The following is a 14,773-nucleotide window of genomic DNA, read 5'->3' on the forward strand; positions in this document are numbered from 1 at the left end:
GGTATTGAAGACACAGATTTAAGTAATTAGACTATAATAATATCATCTTTACACATCTACGTAGAATGTAAATTTTGTATCATTTAAGACTGTGAGACGATATGATCTATTTTGACGTACGGAAGAGCAGCGATAAACTCTTGGCTTCTGCCAGGACCTACTCCTGCCAGGGGGCGGGGCCAAGATGGCGCCGAGCGCCGGGTGAGCGGCGCTTTGGCAGCGGTGAGAGGCTTTTACTGCTCCCAGTGCTTGGCTGGCGGGGGAAGGTCTGAGTGTATCCGTGAGGAGACCCTTTGAAAGGGCCCATGTGAGAACTGGGAAGAGGCCGGTTGGTTGTGTGTCCGTGCTCGTGGGGACTCTGTGCGTGTTTGCACTGGAAGGATGTTGGGGAGATGTAGTGGATTGTGAACCTCCTGTAGCGCTGCCGGGGGAAGTCTTCGAATCAGTTCTCTTCTGAGGAAAATGGTGCACAGATCTAGCTCAAATTATCCGCCCTCTGAGAAGTCTTCCTGTCGCTTCCACTAATCTGAGACGCTCCTGAGGCTGTTAGAGTGTTTTATGAACCCTAGTGGCAGAGGGTACCGCAGGGGACTGGGACACGACTACTTCTTGTATACTGACACCAGGTACAGAGTATGTGCTGAGTAATTGTATTCCCTGTAGACAAGAGTTAACAAAAGTCTGAGAAGACATGGGATGGCTTGAAAAGAACTGGTGCCCTTTGGCCTCTTTTCCCCCGTCTCCCTAGCGCTCAGTTCTGAACACTCCTGAGGTTGCTCTTCCTCATGTCTAGTGTCAGGCAAGCGCCCTTTCCTTTGGCCACAGAGTAAACTCTAAGCTTCAGTCTGTGTCTTTTTCATTTTGGAAATTGTTATACCAAGTATTTAGAGAACACTTACACCTTTAAGACTTACCTATTTATTTTAACCATGTTCCAGGTACCAAATAGGTCAGTAAACATAACAGACCTGTCCACTGGTGAGGTCAGGATGATAAATTAGAAGAAATAATAGCTGGACTTGATGCTGCACAGCTGTAAAAGGCAGGAGAATCTCAATTTCAAGACTACAGAAAGAGTTCCAGACAAGCGTCATGAGAGAGTTAAGATCAGTGTTGTCTCCGTAGTGAATTTGTAGGCCAGTCGGGGCTACATGAGACCCTGTCCCTAAAGGGGTGGGGTCATGTAGCCAAACTCATTTGTGAAGACATCAGCAAAAGCTATAAAACCAAGTGCATGTCTGTCAGATGTAAAGGACAGCAAGGAGAATGGTATGACAGAATCAGTGGGAGAAGGAAGGATAGATAATCAGAGATATGATGAGAGGAAAAAAATTGAAAAGAAAAAGAAACACTTTAGACAGGAACTTACTGCATGGCCCAGGCTGGCCTCGAACTTCCTGTCTCCCTACTTCAGCCTTCAGAATGCTGGGATTACAAGTGTATACTATGTAGGGTCTCACTCTGAAGCATATCCTGGTAGGGCAGTCCAACACCTGGACAGAACACATTTTGTTTTTTTGTTTTGTTTTTTTTTTGTTTTTTGGTTTTTTTTTTTTTTTTGAGACAGGGTTTCTCTGTACCTTTGGAACCTGTCCTGGAACTAGCTCTTGTAGGCCAAGCTAGTTTGAACTCACAGAGATCCGCCTGCCTCTGCCTCCTGAGTACTGGGATTAAAGGCATGCACCACCACCGCCCGGCTGGTTTTCATTTTTTCTGTCATAGTATAAATTAAAAGATGGTGTTTTGGGTTTTTGTTTTGTTTTGTTTTTTTTCAAGATCGGTTTTCTTTGTAACTTTGGAGCCTATCCTAGAACTAGCTCTTGTAGACCAGGCTGGCTCGAACTCACAGAGATCTGCCTGCCTCTGCCTCCCGAGTACCAGGATTAAAGGCGTGCGCCACCACACCACCCAGCGACAGAAGACATTTTGAAGGGAGGGTTTGGGGAGGGTTTTGGAAGGGTTTTATGGCAAAGAGGCAACAATTACAGCAAAGAGATGGTAAACTAGAGTATATTTCGACAGCAGCACTTTGGTTTTAAGGAGTAAATGCAGGGAGGCTCAGATGGAAACAGGAACACCTTGTCTAGGGACTTTTAGAGTTCAGCAGGTGATAGGTGATGGTCACCTGGGCCAAAAAGGGTTTGGTTGGGCTGCCTGGTTCATTTTGAAACAGTGCTGGGAATCAAACCCAGGTCCTTGTGCATGCCAAGTGCTCTACCATTGAGCCACATCCTCCAGCCCTGACATGGTGGATTTGACTCAAGGGTCCAGATGAGAATGAGGTGTGCTGGGTGTATGACACATGCCTATAGTCCCTGCACTTGGGAGGTGTAGATAGCCTATCAGGAGTTCAATTTCAACCTTGGAGTAGGAGGCCATCCTGGGCTACAAGAGGTCCTACTTAAAAGAAAAAAAAGCCAGGTAGTGATGGCCCATATCTTTAATCCCAGCACCCAGGAGGCACAGAGCAAGTTTCAGGTCAGCTAGGGCTACACAGAGAAACCCTGCCTCAGAGAAAGAAAAGAAAATACTAGTGTGGAGATGTAGCTCAGTTGCCGAGAGTATTTGCCTAGCAGACACAAAGCCCTGGGTCCCATCCCCAGCACCACACAAACGGGGTATAAAGATGCATATCTATAGTCCCAGCATTAGGAGGGTAAAGGTAGAAGGATCCAGGCTCAAGTCTATCTTTTGTTGCAGAGATTGAGATTAGGCTAGGCTACAGAAATTCTATCCCTAAAAGTAAGACAAACCAAAATGTCACTAGTCATAGTAGTGCTTGAAAGCAGAAGTGGAAGATGGATGTAGCACACACCTTTAATCCCAGCACTCAGGAGGCAGAGGCAGGTCAATCCCTTGAGTTCAAAGCCAGCCTAGTCTACAAAGCAAGTTCCAGGACTGTTAAATAGAGAAGCCCTGTCTCGGAGAGAGAGAGAGAGAGAGAGAGAGAGAGAGAGAGAGAGAGAGAGAAGAAAAAGAAAAGAAAGGCAGAAGCACGAAGCTGTTGGGTGATAGCAATGTTTTGAAGATGAGCTGAAGTTGAAGCAAGTAGGAAGGGAGCTCAGGTTTAGGTTTTGAATTGTCTTCCTTTTTCTCTTGCCTCATCCCATTACCAGAGGCTCCACCTCTCCACCCTGGGGTGGCATCCTTCCAGGGACAGGAGTTGGAATTCCAGCATGGCCGAAGAGAAGAAGCTGAAACTCAGCAATACTGTGTTGCCCTCTGAGTCGATGAAGGTGGTGGCAGAATCCATGGGCATTGCCCAGATTCAGGAGGAGACTTGCCAGCTGCTGACGGATGAGGTCAGCTACCGCATCAAGGAGATTGCTCAGGTAATCCTTCTGCCCATCCTTGCTCTGTGTTAAAGATTCAGCTTACTAGTTACTGAGGCTAACCTTGAAGTTCTGATCCTCCTGCCTCTACCTCCCACTGCTGGGATTGCAGGCTGTGCCACCATGTCGTTTATGTGATGCTGGGCATTGAACTCAGGTCACTGTGTTTTACTCACTGAGCTATATTCCCGAGGGTCTTAGATTAACTTCTCTTCTCTTCCCAACCCCTAGGATGCTTTGAAGTTCATGCACATGGGGAAGCGACAGAAGCTCACTACCAGTGACATTGACTATGCATTGAAGTTAAAGAATGTGGAGGTGATTTGGAGGAACTCAAAGGGGACAGGAGGCTTCAGAGTGAGGAGACAATGCACATGTAGCCATGCCTCCCTTGGCTATTTCTCATGTCCTTCTCTGTCTCTCCAATATAGCCACTGTATGGCTTTCATGCTCAGGAATTCATCCCTTTCCGTTTTGCCTCTGGTGGGGGCCGCGAGCTCTACTTCTATGAGGAGAAGGAAGTGGACCTGAGCGATATCATCAACACCCCTCTGCCTCGGGTGCCTCTGGATGTCTGCCTCAAAGGTGGAGGGAGGGTAGAGCTGGGTGCGCAGTGAGGAGGGAAAGGGGGCATGTGACTGGGAGGAACAAACATCCAGTGTGAGATCCTGGTGAATGGCAAGAAGGGGACCAGGAGGGAACACACACCTTCCGTCGTATGGGGTGACTTCCCAGTGTCCATGCCCAGTAACTCAGCTCCACATCTTCCTTACAGCCCATTGGCTGAGCATTGAAGGCTGCCAGCCAGCTATACCAGAGAATCCACCCCCAGGTAACATTTTCCATGCCCAGCGCCAAGCCTCCTAACTCTCCTCCCTCATCCTTGGTCCTATGGGGCTCCTCCTACCTTTTCATCACTCCTGTGACCACCTTCCCACCAGCACCCAAAGAACAACAGAAGGCTGAGGCCACAGAACCCTTGAAGTCAGCAAAGCCAGGCCAAGAAGAAGATGGACCCCTGAAAGGCAAAGGTCAAGGGGCAGCTGCTGCTGATGGCAAAGGTCAGGATTCAGGCCAGGCCTCTTTCTACTCTTACCCCAGAACCAGATGGTCCTCAGTGAAGGGGGTGAGGTCACAGATGAATGAACCCCAGAAAGGCCTAGAAGCCTAGAGAAGGGCTACATATTACAGTGAGGGTTTGTCCTGTACAGAAGCCTCTTCTGGAGCTTACTTTTTTGGTACATGTGTGTATACATGTGTATGTGTGTTGCTGTGTCAGGCGTTAGTTATGTGTGTTACCAACCAGGGGATCATCTTAGCTGTCAGTCCTCATGTGCTGTCTACCTTGGGTTTTTTGTTTGTTTTTCAGACTGGGTCTCAGTGTCCTGGGAGTCTTTAGTTATGCTAGGGTGACTAGCCAGCAAGTCCCAGGGATCCTCCTGTTGACTCCACCTCCCTAGCGCTGGGATTACCAGCACACACTACCATGGCCAGCCTTTTTTATTTTTTTAATGGGTTCTGGGCATCGAACTCAGGTCCTTGTGCTTATAAGGCAAGCACTTTACTGACTGAGCCAACTCTCCAGCCTGAGCTTTCTTTTTTAAGCCTGTGTCCCCAATTCACACAGGAAAAGAGAAGAAAGCACCTCCCTTGCTGGAGGGAGCCCCTTTCCGCCTGAAACCCCGCAGCATCCATGAGCTGTCTGTGGAACAGCAGCTGTATTACAAGGAAATCACAGAAGCCTGCGTGGGATCCTGTGAGGCCAAGAGAGCGGTAAGCCTGCCCTCTGGCCTGCCTTCACAGAGGGAGAATCCTGGAGTACTGGTAGTTTTCCCATAGTAAACCGTCTCACCTGACTCATTGCCCCTCCAACAGGAAGCTCTGCAGAGCATTGCCACGGATCCAGGGCTCTATCAGATGTTACCACGGTTCAGTACTTTCATCTCTGAGGGGGTGAGAGAACTGGAAAAGGCCAGAAAGGGGGTGGCAGGGGGAGTCTGTCTAAGGGGTCTCCCTGGGCCCCCCACCACCACCACTTTTGCCTCTCCTAGGTCCGTGTGAATGTGGTTCAGAATAACCTGGCCTTGCTCATCTACCTGATGCGCATGGTGAAGGCCCTGATGGACAACCCCACGCTGTATCTAGAGAAATATGTGAGTGGTCTTGCCTAGCTCCTGTCTTTTCCAAGGCCAGAGCCCCCTTCTGCGGACTGTTCCACAGGAGGTCAGGTATCAAAACTGGCTGACGTTGCCTGGTCTCAATCAGGTGCATGAGCTGATTCCAGCAGTAATGACCTGCATTGTGAGTAGACAGCTGTGCCTACGACCGGATGTGGACAATCACTGGGCACTCCGGGATTTTGCTGCCCGTCTAGTGGCCCAAATCTGTAAGCATTTCAGCACAACCACCAACAACATCCAATCTCGGATTACCAAGACCTTTACCAAGGTGAGTGCCAAAAATTTATCAGATGCTCAGATAATGCAAATCTATCCTTCAGGTTATCCCCAGGAAAGAACTTCATCTATCTGGCAGTAGAAAGATACCCAGAGCCGGGCGGTGGTGGCGCACGCCTTTAATCCCAGCACTTGGGAGGCAGAGGCAGGCGGATCTCTGTGAGTTCGAGACCAGCCTGGTCTACAGAGCTAGTTCCAGGACAGGCTCCAAAGCCACAGAGAAACCCTGTCTTGAAAAACCAAAAAAAAAAAAAAAAAAAAAAAAAAAAAAGAAAAAAGAAAGATACCCAGAACATGGGGCAGAAACTGAAGCCAGGGTGATTGGGTCCAAGGGACTTGAGCCTCTATCTGTGTCTTAGTGCTTTATAAGTGCTGATAGGTGATGTTAGTCCTTAGCAATTAGCCTTTTCTTTTTTGAAACAGGTTGTCATGTATCCCAGGCAAGCCTTAAACTCTGTATAACTGAGGATGGCTTCGAACTTTGTTTTTTGAAACTGGGTTCCTTTGTGTAGCCTCCAACTCAGAGATCTGCCTGCCTCTGCCTCCCAAGTGCTGGGATTAGAGGTGTGTGCCACCACTGCTTGGCAGCTTTGAACTTCCCATCTTCCTGTCTGTACCTATTGCCAGGATTTAGGCATGTACCACCAGGCCTGGTTTAGCAGTCTTCTCAAATCTTCTCATCTGGAGTTTTCTTCTTTCTCTACAGAGCTGGGTAGATGAGAAGACCCCATGGACAACTCGATATGGCTCCATTGCAGGCCTGGCAGAGCTGGGGCATGATGTTAGTACCCAGGGCGAAGAGCTAGGAGAGGGGCGGTTACATGTGGAGTGGGAGAGCCCCCTGGTGACCTTCTAGTCTGGCTTCTCCCCTTCCTTCCCACAAGGTGATTAAGACACTGATTCTGCCAAGGCTACAACAGGAAGGGGAACGGATCCGCAGTGTCCTGGATGGGCCTGTGCTGAGCAACATTGACCGTATTGGAGCAGACCATGTGCAGAGCCTTCTCCTGGTGACGAACCCCCGCCATACCCTCCCCTTTCCCAGCAGTCCCACTCCCAGCTCCCACAAACACAGCTACAGTGTTTAGCAAGCACGAGGCACATCTTAACTCTTTTACTCTTCAGAGGCCAGCACTGTGGTGCACATGAAAAGCTAGACACAAATAGAAACAGACGCCTAACTTCTGGACCTCACTGCCCTCATCCTGCTGTCTCACCCTACACAAGGCTCATGAGCACCCCATGTAGGTCGTCACTAGATACAGCAAATCCTCTTCATACCAGCTGATCCCTATGCAGGAAACAGTCTTTAGTTTTTTGTTGACGCCAATAGATAGAGTCGTGTTGGCTAGCCTGGAACTTATGAGGTAGACTATGCTGGCCCTGTGACAATCCAGTTGCCTCTGCTTTCTTGAGTGCTGAGATTACTGGAGTGCACCACCACACCCACTGAAATCACTCCTTTATTTTATGAATGTACACCATGTGTACAGGTACCCACAAAAGCCAAAGGAGGGCAACAAAATGCCTTGAGTTCCAGGTGGTTGTGAGCAACCAACCTCTGGAAGAGCAAGTGTTTTAAACCTCTGAACCCCACCTCCAGTCCCCCGTTTTTCTTTTTTTGTGTCTTGTGTGTGCTGCTGGGAATTGTACCTAGGGCCACATGCCTATTTTCACAACGCTCTACCACTGAGCTATATTCTCCTTGTCCCCCTCCCCCAACACACACAACTTTGAGACATTCCATCTGCCCAGGTTAGCCCGAAATTCTCTTTACAGCTTTGGCTAGCCTAAAACTCAGTGATCCTCCTGCTTCAGCATGAATGCTGGGCCTACAGGCAGGAACCACCACACCCAGCTCAGTTCAATGTGGCCTCTAACTGTAGCGGTGGGCGAGTACATTTGCTGCAGAGTACCAGCCTCACTTTGCCGTCTCTGCAGAAACACTGTGCCCCAGTACTGGCGAAGCTGCGCCCTCCACCTGACAATCAGGATGCCTACCGGGGAGAATTTGGGTCCCTTGGACCCCTTCTCTGCTCACATGTGGTGAAGGCCAGGGCCCAGGCTGCTCTACAAGCCCAGCAAGTCAACAGGACCACACTCACCATCACCCAGGTCAGCTGCTGAGGGAGGAGGCTGCACAGGATTGTGCAGGTTTGGGACAGGACTTGCCACAGCCAGCAGTCCAGGGAGCTTGACCCTACTCCTACCCCCAGTGAAGAGCTAAGAGCAAGCACAACCCAGGTCTGCCTTCAATGTTGACATTTTCTTCCTGTTTCTCTTCATAGCCTCGGCCCACGCTGACCCTCTCACAGGCCCCTCAGCCAGGCCCTCGTACCCCTGGCTTATTGAAGGTCCCTGGCTCCATTGCCTTGCCTGTCCAGACACTGGTGTCTGCCAGAGCTGCTGCTCCTCCTCAGCCTTCTCCTCCTCCAACCAAGTTTATTGTCATGTCCTCATCTTCCAGTGCCTCATCGACCCAGCAGGTATGTGGGGCCGGGTGAAGGATGTGAGGGACACCTGGGAAAGCCTCCCAAGTGGCTTTCAGGCCCAAACTCAGAAGGTAGGAGGGAGTCTGGTCAGGATCTTAGAGGGTTCAAGCTAGCAACACTCTCCTGGATCTTGATCCTTCATTGGGAGCAGAGGGAAGCAAGAACAGAATGACCAAGGCCTTCCAGGTTTGAGGTAGACAGCACACAATTGCTACAATCACCTTGCCTTCCTTTCTACCCCAGGTCCTGTCCCTCAGCACCTCAGCTCCTGGCTCAGGCTCTACCACTACCTCTCCTGTCACCACCACAGTTCCCAGCGTGCAGCCCATCGTCAAGCTGGTCTCCACTGCCACCACTGCACCCCCAAGCACAGCCCCTGCTGGTCCTGGCAGTGTTCAGAAATACATCGTGGTATCCCTTCCCCCGACAGGGGAAGGCAAAGGAGGCCCCCCTTCTCATCCTTCTCCAGTCCCTCCTCCATCTTCCTCACCATCCCCACTTGGGGGCAGCGCCCTCTGTGGGGGGAAGCAGGACGCTGGAGACAGCCCTCCTCCAGCTCCAGGGACTCCAAAGGCTAATGGCTCCCAGTCTACTGGACCTGGCTCCCCTCAACCTGCTCTGTGATAACGATAAGGTCCTATCTGCTGACCTCCTCTTCTGTGGAGTCCTACACGCACAAAGAATGCGTGAGGGAGGAGGGAGTAGTAGGCTGTTTCCCCCAGTGACTTTCTTTTTAGATACTGTACAGTAAGTTCCTCAGAATAAAAGCTGGATTTGTAAGTTTGTGAGCCTCTGTGCGTCACATACAACAGAAAGGGTGAGTCCGTGGAACCTTCCTGGTCTTGGGATTCTTCTCTCCAGATCCAAAAACACAAGAAAGCAAATGTCCTCTTCCTGTTCAACTGCCCGCTGCTGACTTTGCTGTCCATATCCTTGTTTGGGGAGCTTCAAATACGAATTACGTAGGCATTGCTGTGGCTCAGGTGTCGTACCCACTTGTGAGGGTTGGCACTACCACAGGTGCTAAAGGACAGCCTAAGGAAGCGAACCTGGAGGCCAGAGCATGTGTGCCGAGGGAGTTCAAAGGAGAGGCTGGCAGGACCCAGCCCCAAGGGGGCTGCCGAGGGAGAAGGCCCATGGCTGGGAGGCCCCTGTGAGCCAGGGACATCCATCTGTAAGTAAAGAGAAGATGTGAGGTTAGATAGCTACCTGGTACCAGGACTAGGCTATTGCCAGAGGTGCATGAGGATGGAAAATGCATACCTGGAACAGGCCTGAGAGTTGAGAGCCTCCTTGTACCCGGGGCAGGTCCCAGTGGAGAGCTCCTTCTCCCAGTTCTGCCTTTTGATCTGGGCTGCTCAATTCCTGAGACAGGCTGGAGGGTAGACAGGGAAGATGCTGAACTAAGTGGCTACTTCCTTGGTAGAGCAGAGGCTCCACCCAGGAAATCTTCCCAGCAAGCATGCTGACCTGACTACCCCCCGAGGCAGGGGAAGGTGCAGATGAATGTTGAGAGCTTGGCTGCAAAGAGGAAAAAAAGAGTCAGCCCCAGAATGGCAGTCTTACCCTGTTTGTATTGTACTGGAGACAGTCTTATGCAGTTGAGGATTGCTTTGAACTTCTGATTCTCTTTCCTCCAGTGCGAGGATTGCAGGTATGCACCACTACACTTGGTGTAGTGCTGAGGACCAGAGCTTTCCATCTCCATCCCTAGCTCCTGCTGTTCCTCCTAATGTCCCAACAGGAGTTCAGCACAGATGCAGTCCCTTCTCTAATGCTTTCCCAAATGCCACAACCTCGGACTCAAGTGGAATTTAAAGTTGGTGGATGCAAACACTGGTTTGTTTTGAGATGGAGTCTCACTGTAAAGCCCAGACTGGCTTCACATTGGTGATTCTCTCACCTCAGCCTCCCAACTGATGGGATCACAGACACACACCACACTCTTAGTGGGTCCATCTGCAGGAAGAACTAACTGGGCCTTGCTCCTTACATATTTGTATTTGGCCTTAAACTCCTGATCTTTCGCCGGGCGGTGGTGGCGCACGCCTTTAATCCCAGCACTTGGGAGGCAGAGGCAGGCGGATCTCTGTGAGTTCGAGACCAGCCTGGTCTACAAGAGCTAGTTCCAGGACAGGCTCCAAAACCACAGAGAAACCCTGTCTCGAAAAACCAAAAAAAAAAAAAAACAAAAAAAAAAACCTCCTGATCTTTCTGTCTTTATCTCCCAAGGCTGGGATTATAAGTGTGTGCCCCCATGCCCAATTTAACTCTTACCTCTTTGGGGGTAGGTCACACCGTAACTTCAGGTAAATCTGGAGCCTGGAAAAGGTGGCATACAATTACTTACATTGTACCCTATTGGCATTCCATCACTGCTTATCCAGGGCCTCCATGGGAGGCTGTATAAATTGTACCCCAAGAAGAATAAGGGCTGAGAGCCATCCCAATAATACTAGCCAATACTTTTTCCAGCCTGTGTCCTATCATCTCTACTGCCACCCTTCCAGATTAACCTAACCCTTCCAGATTAACCTAACCCTTCCAGATTAACCTAACCCTTCCAGATTAAGCCCTGGCTTAGAGGAGTTCGAAAACACAGGAACTAGTCTCACCGGCCTGAGCCTCGGTCCCACTGTACAGAGGGAAAGAGCCGGAAGGGGAGTGGTGAGGGGAGGTCATCAGAGAGCTGGTATCTCATCACAGTCAGCTGAGGCCAGAGAGGAAGAGGTCAGCGTGACCCTGCACTGGCACCGCCTCCCTCCCCTCTGCTGAGTGGAATACACCAGGCCACCCTGAACCTGACCTCGCCCTGAGGTGGCTGCAGGCGGAGGATCCGATGAGACTCAAACTCATCTAGATTGACAGAGCTATGGAATGACACCTCATCAACTCGAATTCCTGGCCCATAACCTGCAAAAAAAAGAAGGTAGCTCTCCCGACCTGTGTTCAGAAGGGAAGAGACATTTCCAACGTTTTCCCATATTTTTGGAGAGAAAAAAACTCATGCTCTTTTTACCTCTCAGTTCTGACTTTCCCACACAAAATTCTTCTGTCAAGCCAATGTACATCTCTGGGAAGAAAGGACATGAGAAAAGGGAATCAAATACCACTACACACATCACCAGGAAGCCTGTACCACGCTTAACTATGGATCCTCACCAGAACCGCTCGGAAGGAAGCTCTTGAGCCGTATCTCTCCTTGAACATCCACCTTCAACAATGAGCCCTGGGGGTGGGAAGGAAGTTAAGACTTCGTCTTCTCCGAGTACCATGGCCTTTCAGCTCCAGGGGTGAAAACCCAGACTTACATTAGATGCAATCAATACAGACAGCCTCTCGACCACATCTAAAAACACTTCATTCTTCTGGCTCTAAAAGAGAGGGAGTAAGTAGTAGAGACTGGAAACCTGTCCTAAAATGGATAGGCAATGCCACGCACAGTCACACATGCCTGTAATCCCAGTGCCAAAGTAGGAGGGCTGCCATGAATTCAAGAACAGCCTGGGTTACAGTGTGAGAGCACGATTTACCAGACGTCTCAACAAAAGAACAGGGACTACAGAGATGGTTTGCTCCGTAAAGCGCTTGCCATGTGAGTCTGATCCTCCGAATCCCTGTGAGAGTCAAGTGTGGGGATGTGAACCTATAATAGCTACACTAGGAGGTGAAGATACACAGTCTCCAAGGCTCACTGACAGGCCGGCTAGCCCAGCCTAGTCAGCAAGCTCTAGGCTAGTGAAAATCCTGCCTCAAAGGAGGTGAATGGCGCTCCTGAGGATGACATCAAAGGTCTGGTCCTTTGGCCTCCACAAAATGCATACACCGCACATATACACACATGCATAAAATAAAAGAGGCAGTAGAAGGGACAGGGTAGTTGAAGTAGAGTCCTGGAACAGAAACCCAGGGATAATGGAAGGAATACCATGTCAAAGGAATGAAAAGATAAGCAAGTTCTTGGACTCTGAGGTGTTAGGACAAAAAAAAAAAAAAAAAAAAAAAAACAGTTCTGGCCCCACTGATCTGTCTCTTACCTGGTCAGAGCGACTGGACAGGACTGGACGACTGGCAGCACTGCTTGGGGCCACTCTGTTCTGCTGTGTCTCTGCCCCAAACTGTAAGGCATCCAAGGCAATCAGTCCTCAGCTTTGATGCTCATAGCCACCCTCCTGGCCCCCCCTCTTTCCCTGCCACTGACCAATCCGACGCTGCTGAGGTCAAAGAGACTGAAGGGCTTGCTGACCACAGCTTCAGTTTGGATAAAATTCCTCAGCATTTCCGTGGATGTAGTCTGCACATAGCCATAATCCTAATGGGCAGAAAGAGTGAAATGGAGTGGATTTAACCTCCTAACCACAAAACGCTGTGATAGAAGAGAGGACATTTCTTCGGGGTGGCAGGGAACAAGAGGGAAGTCCTTGGGACTGGGGAGATGGTTCAGTGGTAAAGGGCTTGCTAAACAAGTGTGAAGACCTGAACTCAATCTCCAAAATTCAAGTTAAAAAACGCTGGACATAATGAGCCTCTGTAATCCCAGTGTTCTCATTAGGGGTGAGGACAGAGACAGGAGACTCCAGAAAGCTTGCAGGCTAGTTTAGTGTGTGTGCATGGCAGAACAAAGAGACCTTGCCTTTTTCTTTTTGTCTTTCCCTTTCTTCTCTCCCCAGCTCCCCCCAATTTTCCAGATAGGATTCCTCTGTGTAGCCCTGGTTGCCTTGGAACTCACTCTGTAGAACAGACTGGCCTTGAACTCAGAGATTCACCTGCCTCTGCCTTCCAGTGCACCACCGCACACACCTGACTTCTTTTTCCAATTTTTTTGAGATAAGATCTCACTATGTAACCCTGGCTGGCCTCAAACTCATTATGTAGACAATGTTTGCCTCAAAATCAAATCCATCTGCTTCTGGGTGCTGGTGTGTGTGTGTGTGTGTGTTTCGAGACAAGATTTTTCTGTAGCTTTGGAGCCTATCCTGGAACTCCCTCTATAGACTAGGCTGGTCTCAAATTCACAGAGCTCCACCTGCGTCTGCCTCCCGAGTGCTGGAATTAAAGGCATGCGGCACCACTGCCTGGCTGGGTGCTAGTATATTAAAGGCATGCACCACGATGACTAGCAAAGGACTTTGTCTTGAACAGGTAGAAGGTAAGGGCCAATATCCAAACTGTCCAACAGAAAGAGAGAGAAAGAGAAGGACCCTGTAAGATGGCTCAGATGATAAAGGTGCTTGCTGCTAAGCCAGCCAACCTGAGTTCAATCCCAGGGACTCAGAGAGTAGAAGAAAACTGTCTCCAGCAAGTTATCCTCTGAACTCCACACACATGCAACCACATACATACATAAAGTTTGAAAAAGAGGACAATCTTTGGGCTTTACCAGCACTTCATCCAGGAGTTCGTAGACAAGAGCCACATTCCGTGAGATGGTTCCCTCACTGAGTGAGCCACAGTAGTCCCCCAGGAGAGTGGCTAACCTAAGGAAACACAGGTGAGAACGTGTGAACTAATAAACTTCGCAGGCCCGCCTTAGGTGTCCGTCCCAGCCGTACTCACCGGGAAAGCAGCTCCAGGAGACAGAAAGGAGAGACGTTTTCGGAGGTTGTGGCCACCAAATAGAGACCACTGTGTCTGATGTGAATGAAATGACGATCGTCATGATACTGAGGCAGAGTTGGAAAGAGACCAGAATTAAAAGACCAGAATTGCAGTAATGTGGTCCGCGGGATGGCACTCTAAAGTCTCTACTAGTGATGTAGAAAGTGCGATTTTGGGCGATCCCTGAGACCTCTCAAAGACCTGGCCTCCTAACGTGTAACCTACCTCGCAGAGTTGTTGACAGTCGCGAGATGGGGGAGCAAGGCTCCGTTTCTGGCGTCTTGTTAGCACTCAATACATTTTTCTTACCTGGGGAAACGCACCCCCTCCCCTCCCCTTCCTGGAAGCTTTCTATCGAGCAGCCCTTGAAGGGGAGAGATGAGGCACCCACCACACTCCACACTCCTAAACCCCTGGTCGCCCGCCACGAGTGGTTACCATGACAACCGGGGACTCGCCTCCAGGCAGTCCCGTCAGCTTCCGGTAAAAGAGCTCGGCCACATCACGACCACCACTGTCCCCGCGAACTGCAAGGGTGGTTAAGGAGCAGGCGACACAGGATGACTCTGGGTTCGATTTCTACCAGCTACTCCTCCCTGTCTCGCGGGTCAAGGATACAGTCTTTGTAGATGAGCGGGTCCCCCTTGGAGGACAGAATGAAGAACTGGGAAATCATGGCCGTTCTGGAGGGCAGACAAGAAGACGGTGAAAGTTGAAGCCACTCCGCCCAGCAGTCGCGGAACAAAAGGACGCTCGGAGGCTGGCGCTTTAAGAAACACTCCTCCCACACCCACACTGGCAAGCAGTAATTTTGAACCGCGGGAAACCCGGGGCCCAACCCGCCAGAGCCTGGCAATCTTCCTCCGGCCCGCCCTCTTGTCGTCTGTCACTCAAC

General features: G+C 50.1%; 2 protein-coding genes across 3 annotated transcripts; one reads left to right on the forward strand and one right to left on the reverse strand.

The window, feature by feature from the left end:
• Positions 1–174: 174 nt before the first annotated feature.
• Positions 175–9,063, forward strand: Taf6 (TATA-box binding protein associated factor 6). Its single transcript, XM_057763451.1, has 15 exons — positions 175–222; positions 3,117–3,332; positions 3,564–3,650; positions 3,764–3,917; positions 4,108–4,164; positions 4,274–4,393; positions 4,960–5,105; positions 5,208–5,285; positions 5,384–5,485; positions 5,598–5,780; positions 6,495–6,569; positions 6,673–6,798; positions 7,730–7,903; positions 8,077–8,274; positions 8,524–9,063. The coding sequence occupies exons 2-15, from the start codon at positions 3,177–3,179 to the stop codon at positions 8,902–8,904; spliced, it is 2,037 nt and encodes a 678-aa protein (XP_057619434.1). The 5' UTR covers positions 175–222; positions 3,117–3,176; the 3' UTR covers positions 8,905–9,063.
• Ap4m1 (adaptor related protein complex 4 subunit mu 1) lies at positions 9,061–14,761 on the reverse strand. Of its 2 annotated transcripts, XM_057763452.1 has the most exons (15): positions 14,497–14,761; positions 14,317–14,405; positions 13,837–13,943; positions 13,661–13,757; positions 12,482–12,592; positions 12,318–12,398; positions 11,592–11,654; positions 11,443–11,509; positions 11,300–11,353; positions 11,087–11,193; positions 10,896–10,990; positions 10,558–10,602; positions 9,751–9,801; positions 9,544–9,655; positions 9,061–9,452 (listed from the first exon to the last, which is right to left on the reverse strand). In XM_057763452.1, the coding sequence occupies exons 1-15, from the start codon at positions 14,552–14,554 to the stop codon at positions 9,228–9,230; spliced, it is 1,362 nt and encodes a 453-aa protein (XP_057619435.1). In that variant the 5' UTR covers positions 14,555–14,761; the 3' UTR covers positions 9,061–9,227. The 2 variants fall into 2 exon arrangements, with proteins under 2 accessions (XP_057619435.1, XP_057619436.1); XM_057763453.1 differs by lacking the exons at positions 14,317–14,405; positions 14,497–14,761 and adding an exon at positions 14,104–14,120.
• Between the last annotated feature and the right edge of the window lie 12 nt (positions 14,762–14,773).

The sequence above is a fragment of the Chionomys nivalis genome, chromosome 3 (genome assembly GCF_950005125.1).
Source record: "Chionomys nivalis chromosome 3, mChiNiv1.1, whole genome shotgun sequence".
In the NCBI taxonomy this organism is placed as follows: Eukaryota; Metazoa; Chordata; class Mammalia; order Rodentia; family Cricetidae; genus Chionomys; species Chionomys nivalis.